The following is an 11,506-nucleotide window of genomic DNA, read 5'->3' on the forward strand; positions in this document are numbered from 1 at the left end:
CATTTAAGAAAATAAAATAAATTAAATAAAAATGACAAATGCATACAACAACATTTCAAAACTAAACATTTAAATGAAAAAAAAAAAGCTAAAAACAATTCAAAATATTAAAAGAACAAAAGGTATGAGTATAGTAATGATTCTAACATAACACTGAGCCAAAACACACATGCTAAAATAACAAGAACTTACTGACACATAGTAAGAAATGGTCAAGTTACCCCACTCCAAATTCCAAAGTACATATTTTGGAATCTCTGGAAGAGAATGAAGTCATTATTTAGTCTCGTCAAATAGCTACTGTTTGTAATTTCGCAGGTGTTTTTTTCTCTCTGATTTAGGATACACTATTTTCCTAATTAATGCTGTTCAGTTGCTTTGACACAATCTGTATTGTTAAAAGCGCTATATAAATAATGGTGACTTGACCTGACTTGACTCTCCGCTGCGTTTCCGTGTGCGTCACTTCTGAGTGAAGCATGCGCAACGCCAACCTCATACGTCATCCCCCCCCGGAACTGCTTCCAGTGTACAACAGTGAGTGCAAGCTAGATTCAAGTGATTATTACGTTTTGAATATGGATATTTTTCTTACAAAAACACATCGATTCGCTACAGGAGGCCTTTGTTCACCCCCCCCAGAGCCGTGTGAGACACTTTTTTTATGGAAGGGTGCTTTTTAATTCAGGTCTTTTGAACCGAAGCACTGCAACACTCGCTGAGTGCAATGATAAAGCTTGAAAGATCAAAGACAATTTTTCAAATAAATCCGACTGGATTCGTCTGAAAGAAGAAAGTCATATACACCTAGGATGCATCGGGGGTGAGTAAAACACAGCCTAATTTTCATTTTTGGATGAACTAACCCTTTAAACCTGTTGCAGCGGGTTGAAGCGACCCCAATAACTTGATATTTAGTCCCTGGAATGCAAATTTTTCCAGGGGAACCCCAACAAAACAAAAAAAGGTGTATTTTATCCCCAGAACGCGTTTTTTAACGGGAGACCCCCTCAGGACGCGATTGGGCTAGTTTTGGGCTAGTTTCGAGTAGCGATTGGGCGGGTTTTGTTCTGAAAACCTGGCAACCCTGGTTCTGTTTGTTACTAAAGTAGTCCAGCTGAAAATATTGCCCTCCACAATAGCTCTTAAATCACATTTACATAAATTCAAATACAACACTCCAAGATATAATGTCATTTCATTAGTTAAAAGGATAGTTCACCCAAAAATTTTAATTCTGTTCCAAACCTATATGACAAAAGAAGATATTTTGAAGAATACTGGCAACCAAACAGTTGACTTCCATAGCATGGAGAAAAAACAAATATCATGGAAGTCAATGGCTACCGTCAACTGTTTGGTTACTAACATTCTTTAAAATATACTGTGTAATGTTTAACAGAAGAAAGAAACTCACACAGGTTTGGAACAACTTGAGGGTGAGTAAATGATGACAGAATTTAAATTTTTCGGTGAACTATCTCTATAAACATCTCCAGTCCCCTTTCACTTTCATTGTAGCCAGGGCAAAATAACTCAAACTGAGCAAAATATTCTTTTTGTGTTCAACAGAAGAAAGAAAAAACATATTTGATAATGAACAACCCTATATTTTTCATCTTTGAGGGCAAACTGTACCTTCTCTATAAAAAGCAACCTTGCAGAAACATTGTTCCTAATTATTGAAATTACCATGGTAGAAAAAGTCGTAGACCAAAATGAGGTTGAGAGGTGATAAAGAAACCTCTAGGTATTGAAGATTTATTGCAGCGGTGTATTTATTGCATCAAATGATGAATGCAATATGAAGCCGCATCCCCATTTTAGTGTGCTCATCCGTTCATGCGTATGAAAGAGTGCGTTTTCTTTTTGTTTTCCACTCGTGTGCCTCCAGGGGAAGGGGGTCTGGAGCCGCGGCTCTACAGAGCACGTGCAGGAACTAGGTCATGGGAAACACACTAATGCTTAATGCATATATATATATATATATATACACACACACACACACACACACACACACACACACACAAATGATGGGGAAGAGGAGGACGTTGTGCCTTGCATTCTGTAGCGCATGGCCACATAAAATAAAAAGATCTGGGGATATACTGCCTCAATTAGGAACCATTAAAAACTGCACTGCTTTGCAGTTTATGCCTTTACATTGTCTATGGTAATTAGATAACAACATATTCAGCCAAAAGCTTCAAAACAAAACAAAAATCCCTAATGGGCCATGCTTGTCTTTAAAGACCAAGTGCAATGAAGGATTTCAGCTGTTGTTAAAAAGCAGTTGCATAGAATTAAAGTGCTATAACCAGCAACAAATAGCCAAATGAAACCTGTATAAAACAGCTTTGTCAAATTGCAATAAAGAAAACACTGGTTGTGGTCTGTTATGACCTGTAGCCAATAACGTGCTAGTATTTGCATGCGTTCAAGGGAGGTGTTTGTGTATGCAAGGATGCACAATCAATATTTCCGTCTTACTCTAGCATTTATGAGAAAACAAAAGACAAAACTAACCCTAGAGCCTGATCCTTACAGACAGTTTAGGCCAATATTTCTGTAATGATTTTACACAAATTATTATACTACGCAAACTGAGCCGCTGGGGTCATCTTTCCCTCTAAGAAACATTTTTGAATACTGCCTCCAGCTTGGACAGTTGAGCAAAGGTGACTCATAAATAAATAAATAAAGTAGGTAATATACAATAATTTCCGACATTACATTACATTACATTATTCAAGTCAATATATGTAGGCCTAAAACCACCAACACAAAATGAAAGTACTTATACAGTCCACTGCCCTAAAATATTAATTTGTGCATCAATTACAAAGAAAAAAAAATCAATTTTGGGGGTGAAAAAAGAAAAAGAAATGCAATGCGAGTTCTGGACAGGTTTATAAACATTCCGCTGTTCTCGCACAATGTGATATCTACTACCTTGAGCAAATATACCATTACATAATGGATTGTGCAATAAAGAAGCAATTTACGAATGCTCGGCATTGCTGGTACGCATGTTATGGAGATGATGAATTCACTAAATGGGTTTCTGTCTGAAGAGAAAATTCAGCAGTAAACCCAAAGAGAGCCAAAGCTTAGACGGAAGAATTATGGGCGAACATGAAGGAAAGGACGTATTGTAGACTGCTTACACAAGCAATCACCTTGTATGTGGGCATAGCTCTTTGATGTGAAATAGACATTTGTAAAGAATATTTTTGCTTAATATGGAACATTTCCATACAGAACTAAAATATTTTTTCAAGCCTAGCTGCTCTGCTAACTTCTCTGTTTTTAAATTCACTCCTTTTCTTCAAAACTAAGCCCTCTAAAGACATGGCAGCCAACCCGAGGGAAATAAACCCAAACTGATTTGAGAGCTAAACGTTGACGCAACTAAGCACATTACTAGATAACCTTCGCAGAAGTAAACAGCACATAGCACACTTTGTTTATAGTCATACTATGAATCTTACTTAGTTTTAAGGAGCTAAAATCCAGCAGCTTTTAGGGGAAAATGCAGAGTCAATTTTCTGTCCCAAAACTGTTTTTCTGCTGTGGATTCACACCAGGATCGAGCTCTGGCACCCTGTCCATGGAAAAGGGGCAACAGGGATAGAGTGATTTCTCAGGATACCCATTTTACTGATATCGGGCAGGTAGCGGGGACAATTTGCGTGTGGTATTAAGCAGCTTAAGCAGTTCGGAACAAGAACTCATGCCACAGTCCTTCATGTCGCCCCCGAACATCTTTCAATCTTTCTGGCTGTGTCCTTCTCTTGGGGTTAAGAAGTCTGATGAAAGCACTTAAGGGCTGATATAATTCTCTCTCACAGAAGATAATGGAATTTAGCCACAAGACGTCTTTCATATGGGCTCCTCTATTCCTCGCTCTTCCTCTCACTCTCTCTCACACTCTCAGGTCAAAGGTTTCCCTGTTCTTCCTTCTGCAGTTGTTACTGTTACCCTTTTACCTCTTTCACTAGTTACTCTGTCCTGAACGTCAAATCCTTTGTTTTTCCATCAAATGTATTCTAACTAGTTGGTTGTATAAACATATTTAGACATTATATTTAAAAACATCAGTTTTCAAGTCAGTGACGTCGCTACACCGGGGCTAGGGGGGGCTATAGCCCCGTCAGAATTTTGAATAGCCCCGGTTTACTCTGACATCATCAATATTATTTATTTTCTTAGCACCCCCACATATTGGTCTAGCCCCCCCCCTTAGCACTGGTAGAGAAAAAAATTCTGGCGCCGTGCCTGTTTCAAGTTAGCATCAGGTAGCTAGTTAGCTAGCCAGTTAGCATCAGCTAACAATATTTTTCAGATAGGCTATTATAATTTTGTAAATCCTAATTATTGATTATATTCTTTTTAATTTTAAGCTAAAACTGCCTGTAATCTGATTTTGCTGTAAATTAATAAAATAAATTGATTTGTCAGACTGGGGGAATTTTACAAAACGCCCCCTTGGTACAAATATATATATATACCAATATATATACGTTGGTACGTATATATATATATATATTTTTTTTTTAAATCTAACAACATGAAAACTCTAGACATTTTTCATACGGGGTTTATAGTTTATGTAATTGTCACTAAAACTATGATAACTATTCTGGACACATTTAACCTTTGTTTCGCAGAAAAAATAAATAAATAAAAATTACACAGTCCTTAAAGGGCCTTTTCCCCCACTCTACCCTACTGTAGTAGGCACTAAAACAAAATTTTTGAATCATCAGGCACAATATCTTCACACATAAAATGTTATGCATATAGTTTATCTTATCTTTTATGATTCATATCATGGTGCATTACATTCATAACCTCCAGCAAATCTTTATTATTTTGCCATAAATTCCCTGCGCTGAGCTCCCAATGTCTTCGCATCCTAGTTACGCCCTTGTTCAGCCTCATATTCTTGGGGTCCTTGTTCTCAGTGTTCTCTCTCTCTCTTTCTCACACCTTCTCTCTCTCTCTACGCCTCTCCCCTTTAGGTCTGGACCCAGCTGGCCTATAACACGTATTGATTGACCACGCAGGAGGAGAGCAAGGAGACAAGAGAGAAAGAGAGAGAGAGAAAGGCAGGCCCGGCAGGCCGCAATGTACAGAGACAAAAATAGTACACCAGGAGTTCAAACCGAACGGAGAGAGAGAAAGAGAAAGGGGTGGGGGCAGGGAAGGTAGATAGATGGGGGATAAGAAGGAGAACATGTTAAAGATGGCAGATATGGGGTGGGAAAAAAGACTGCATGCATTTGGAGTGGTCTTAAAAAAATCGAGGAAGCATAGCGGCTGGAAAAGAAGGAACTCGTAAACTTAAATTGACAAGTGCTCTCCTTCTCCATCGCCCGTCTCAATGGTATTTCTGTAGGGTGGATTTTTAGAATAAGGGGGGTGTGTCTATTTGAGCAACTAAGCCCAGCATAAGGTCCAGAACTGCTAACTGCTATCACTTAGAGCACATTTAAAAAGCAATGCTGTAGAAGTCAACATAGGCGTATTTGAAAAAAATGTGCCTCTACTTTCATTTTTTTGCAAAACTGCATAAACGTATCTATACATATTCACATATAATTCAAAACACTTTTACCATAGTGTATAATTATTAAAAATTACTATGTTTACTTATGTAACTAATATGTATCCAGTTATGTAGTAAACTTGCTTGGTAGCTCACCTGGTACCGGTGATAGGGGCATGCAGGGCATTTGGGTAAAAGTCCCGTGAAACACAAGTCATGATGAAAGCATTCCAAGACTTGTAAGCAAGCTAAAGCTGCATGGTTGCTTCAGCAAATGCCTTTTTATCTCACATTTTCGTTTATTAACATTATTAGTTAGGTTTAGGGTAGGGTTTAGTGTAGGTGGTATGATATTTTCAAAAGGCATTAACTTTTTAGCGCCAATCACTGGACAGTTTCCAAACTGCTGCGATACGTACAACAACCAACATAAATAATAAAACGCTGCCAGATTCATGTTCATCCGTTTTGGATAAAACTGAATGCGCTGTTAGCACCAATCACTGGACATTTCACTTTGAAAGTGTCGCAAAACTTGCAAGAAGCAACGTAATAAATGAGTCTGGGTTGGTACCGATACCGATATGGTGGCCGATATATCGTGCATCCCTATAAATTAGCAATATTCAAAATATCCAGTATATGCACACCACATATCAGTTAAACTCATGCAGAAAGTTGCACCACGCTTGACTGTGTAAACAACTAAAGTTACTACTACATGTAAACAACATCCAATGAGAGAAATGCAAAAATATATCACGGTATAGCAAAATCTTTCTATTGTTGTCAAAAGGCATTAACTTTTTAGCGCCAATCACTGGACAGTTTCCAAACTGCTGCGATACGTACAACAACCAACATAAATAATAAAACGCTGCCAGATTCATGTTCATCCGTTTTGGATAAAACTGAATGCGCTGTTAGCACCAATCACTGGACATTTCACTTTGAAAGTGTCGCAAAACTTGCAAGAAGCAACGTAATAAATGAGTCTGGGTTGGTAGAAGTGTCTTTAAAACCTTTAGTTCCAATTCTAAATTCTAAATTAATTAGCAATATTCAAAATATCCAGTATATGCACACCACATATCAGTTAAACTCATGCAGAAAGTTGCACCACGCTTGACTGTGTAAACAACTAAAGTTACTACTACATGTAAACAACATCCAATGAGAGAAATGCAAAAATATATCATGGTATAGCAAAATCTTTCTATTGTTGCACAGTTTATACATCAGCCCTAGCCTATAGCCTTGTGCATGCGTGCATGTAGACGGACAGACGGGCTGTCAGCAGTCTGTCAGAAGAATGTTTGGGCTCATGAATATTTGATTAACTCATGGATTATGTAAAGCAGTGAGCGTGCTCATTTGGGTGAACGCACACATATACATACGCATACTCTTAGTTACGCTATGTTGCATACTATAGATACTTTGCCTCAGGTCAGGTCAAGTGTGCACATACACAGATGATGTAATTAATTCGGCATTACACATCAAAAGAACTAAACTACATGCACAGTGTTCTGGGTGTATGCCAAACATCAGAGAAAAGATTGGAATGCTAGTTCATTGTCTAGTCTCCAGCAAATGGTAGTAGTATGTGAACTGTTCTTACCATAATGTATGTGTATGCTTTGATTTGAGATTTGAGCTTCTGTTATTGAAATATTTGAACTTTTGCAGCTAGACTGTATGTGACAGCCAGACCAGATCTGATGTACACTAATCAAAACTGAATGTGTGAGGTGAACATTACCACTCAGCGGAAATCATGTCTGAAATAATTATTTAAAATTAATTTAAAAATTATACATTTTTAGAAAGAAAATAATTTACAAAGCATCGTTGATCCAGTTCAGAAAATAGGTCTGAATGATTTGTTTGTGAATTGGACTGACGTGGTTCTAAAGTTTAACCCAGTGACTCAACGATACAGTTGCAATGGTTAGAAGCTTAATGGAGGAGAATATGACTTAATTTAAGCTATTATGTGGTTTTGGAAAACTATTACTTTTAGGATACTTTTATGGTACTTCTATGGTGCCTGTATTGAAGCTTGAAAGCCTTAGTACTCATTCACTTTCAACATATAGTACAAAAACAGTCAGGTTGTTCTTCAACTTTTGTGTTCAATGGAAGACACAAGTCTTTGAATTCGTACATTACTATGGTCAGTTTCTTGAGTCAACTATCCATTTGAACTGTCAACATGTTTCTAACTGCCCATCTGAATAATAACACATGCGGTTTAATGACACATTTGACGCTAATGCTATCACCCCCCTTGAGTACTGTGGTTTTGCTAGAGCATGTGTGTAAGCTTGTCAGTGTAATCTGGGATCACTAGCCTGTCTAATCTACTACATCAACTCGACCCCTGTTGTTTACATTATCGCCATGCCAACCAGCAGTAATGCTATTATGACATCACAGGACATCAACAGCATATCATATTGCATTCCAACCGCTCTACACTCCTCTAATATTAATTTCACGTGCTTCTCTGTTCTGTCATATTGATGTAGAACAAAATCTGCCTCCTAAATCATAAAACCACCTCACAATCGGAGTACAGGCCCATCCTGTGGTTTTGCTAGAGCATGTGTGTAAGCTTGTCAGTGTAATCTGGGATCACTAGCCTGTCTAATCTACTACATCAACTCGACCCCTGTTGTTTACATTATCGCCATGCCAACCAGCAGTAATGCTATTATGACATCACAGGACATCAACAGCATATCATATTGCATTCCAACCGCTCTACACTCCTCTAATATTAATTCCACGTGCTTCTCTGTTCTGTCATATTGATGTAGAACAAAATCTGCCTCCTAAATCATAAAACCACCTCACAATCGGAGTACAGGCCCATTTTTAGTTCCCGCTATGCCAGAATGCCAAGTGATTTTTACCAAGTGCAATGAACCTTACTGGTTTAATTGAACAGGTCTTGGGTAGCGAAATTGGAGTTTAAATAAATTTGCCGTTTCTCTCCAAGCCCTACATTCATTAAGGAGCCTTTTCCCCCTTTCCTTTCTCTATCCATCTCACCCCCTTCCTTTGTTTCAACATCCCTCCCCCCATTCCCCTCATTAAAGCGGGACCCTGAGAGTGCTGGTCACTGCTTCTCATTTGAAACTCGCGCAGCTTCATTGAGCCACAGCTCGACGGTGGGCACCTTGGGACAGGTCATTCTCCTATAACACAAAACCACCCATTTCTGCAACACGCTCGCACACATATCCCAGAATGCACAGTGACGGCAGCCCATCGCCGCAGCCGCACACTGACACAACCGCCATTGCCTTGTTTTACCGCAATGAAAGGCTTTCCAAGCCACTAATTGCAGAGTACAAACTCCAGTGTTTATAGAGGAGAGTCGGCAGTGCTGTACGAGCGGTTTTAGGAAGATAGTGTAAGCCCGTGAAGCGCAAACTGACCTGGTGTCATCTGTGATTACTTAACCCTTCAACTTCCTGTGAGAAACCCATTCAGCCTTAGCTAAAGAATTTAAATAGCCTTCTCAGCCAAAGTCTTCAAAAGAACACTCATACAGGCTGCGCTTGATAATATCATGAGCTGCCTACCTACTGAAACATTTTTGGGCATCATAAATTAACATTTAAACATGCCTATGATGACTAAAAATGATGTCTAGGTAGGCATCCTACTTGGTTTTAAAACTGTGATGCCCAAAATTGATGTCTGGGTAGGCAGCCCACTAGGTTTCGGAACATAAATAGCACAAAAGACATTTCAGAGATGTTCGATATCAGTAATATTATACCTAACGATCAATCTTAAATAAAGTCATTGCATTTCTAGCCATCATTACAGTACATTCGCCATCAGATGGATTGAAGTTAGGCACAGCGGCATAAATTGATTTGAGTCCTCAGCGAACGTTGCATTACACCAACTGCCAGGGGCACATACAATAGATTTATTTACAGTCCCGGCATGTACATTTTTCCCATGTATATGGCCCTTCATGTAGCACCATAAATCATTTTTTTCATCAAATAATGATAAACGTTCTCAAGATAATAGATTCAGCCCCAGTCGCATTGGGATACATTTGTTAACATACAGTCATATTTCTCTAATGAGCTTGCCTGTGCACACACGTGTGTGTGATGGTTACGGACCTGTACGGCAATTTTCCACTTGACATTTCTTTATTGGAGGAGGTTGAGTTATGGCCAAGGTGTATGTGTGTGTGTGTGTGTGTGTGTGTTACACCAGAAGACCTGACCGAAGTCATCGGAGAGATTCATGTTCCTCGGGGGCTATTTTAAAAGCCATTGAGCACAAGCACAATGAATGAGTAAAAGGCCATAAATCTACTCTTTAAACCAACACCGCTCTCTGACCCAACTAATGCTCTCACACCCCATTACACTCTGCACATTAAACGCCTGTGTTATTAACCGGCCATAACCCTGGGATAAAAACCAACCCAACACGGCCTGATTAGCACCCTTCTCCACTTTTAAAAAATGGCCAGAGAGACAGAGACTGAGAGGAGAGGAGAAGAGAGGTAGAAAACAAGCCACAAAGTGAGTGACAGCCTCATTGTCGGGGCGTCCCATTGTTGAGAATGCTTTCAGCGGTACCCTCCCTACATCTCTCCACCGAATGCCCCACTCCTCTCCAGACCCCCCCCCACCCTTCTAAATCCAATCATCAGAGAGGCATGCAAACAAAAGCAGACATCTTTCTAGCGGCGGGACGGGGCTTAACCCCCCCCCTGCTCGTCCCTCTCTTTGTTTAATGCGATTATTACATCCAAACAAACTCAGAATTTAGGTCCTCGCAAGTGCGTTTGCACACTTAAATGTATGCAAATATACTCGCACACTTTACAGGGTGCATTAATACAGATTAGGACCGCTTGCATGGAAATGCATCTGCAATAAGTGCAAAAAGGCGACTGCAATAAGTGAGCACACAAGCACAATTTTATTATCAAGGATGCAGTGCCTCTTTCTGTCACTCTGTTTCCCTTGCACACACACGCCTTGCATTATCCTGTGTGCATGCACGCGCATCTTCAAATACTTCTTTATAGCTGTATCAACTCTTCAGTCTTCTAAGAGGCTCCGAACGAACCGTAGGGAAGAGAAACAAGAGAGGGGAATGTTGCAAGGTGCACATTTTTACGGCTGGCAAGACAAGTGCAGGCAGTACAGCGCAGGCAGGGTCCCGCAATTTGACAAAAACACAACTGCATGCACACACCGCTCAAACGGCCTATAAACGGCATGTCAACGAACCGCGCCAACAAAACCGCAGGGCTGCCGTCAACCAAACATTCCTGAAACGGCTCGCCGCATGCCTGCAGCTATGAACAACAGCAAACCTTTCGGAGCTAGCCGGATCTGTGTGTATGTGTGTGCATGCATGTCTTTGTGTGCTGTCCAGGGACAGCTTTACCTCAGCAGCAGTTCTTCTGTGCTCCTCATGGAGACAGCGCTGTTCACGGTGGATGGGTATCGCATGCTGTCCACACACACACTCGGCACAAAGCCCAGCTCAGACGAGTGCTCCAACATCGCCGTTACTCCGAACGCAAGCACGCACTACACACTCACACAATCCTTGTGCTTTCAGTTGTGGCGGGTGTACGCTGGCCTTTTCTCTAGCGTTTGAATCCTCTCTCTCTCTCTCACACAGTAACACTCCCACCCATCCACCCTCACCGGCACCCTCCTCCTTCCCCTCGTCCCTCCCTCCTCCCGTCTGATTCACTGGGCTGTGATAACGCTTTTTGACAGCTCATGTTGTTTTTGGGCCAGAGCTAGTGCTGTTAGCCTGGTGCTGGCTAGCATTGAGAAGCCTGCTGTTGTCCAGGATGCCCATCACCCCTTAGGACAGCTCGTATTTCGTATCCGTACAAGAATAACAACTAAAGAAGTGCATCAACCATAAAGATAAGTGAATCAA

General features: G+C 40.3%; 1 protein-coding gene across 1 annotated transcript in view; it reads right to left on the reverse strand.

Moving 5' to 3' along the window:
• The window catches only part of LOC107590980 (CUGBP Elav-like family member 2), a 101,611-nt gene extending 90,325 nt beyond the window's left edge, over positions 1-11,286 (reverse strand). Inside the window, exon 1 of the mRNA XM_016279951.1 lies at positions 10,997-11,286. Within this exon, the coding sequence (XP_016135437.1) occupies positions 10,997-11,115 (119 nt within the window). The 5' untranslated portion in view covers positions 11,116-11,286. The remainder of the gene's footprint in view (positions 1-10,996) is intronic.
• Between the last annotated feature and the right edge of the window lie 220 nt (positions 11,287-11,506).

The sequence above is a fragment of the Sinocyclocheilus grahami genome, unplaced genomic scaffold (assembly GCF_001515645.1).
Source record: "Sinocyclocheilus grahami isolate Dianchi unplaced genomic scaffold, SAMN03320097.WGS_v1.1 scaffold135.1, whole genome shotgun sequence".
Classification (NCBI taxonomy): Eukaryota; Metazoa; Chordata; class Actinopteri; order Cypriniformes; family Cyprinidae; genus Sinocyclocheilus; species Sinocyclocheilus grahami.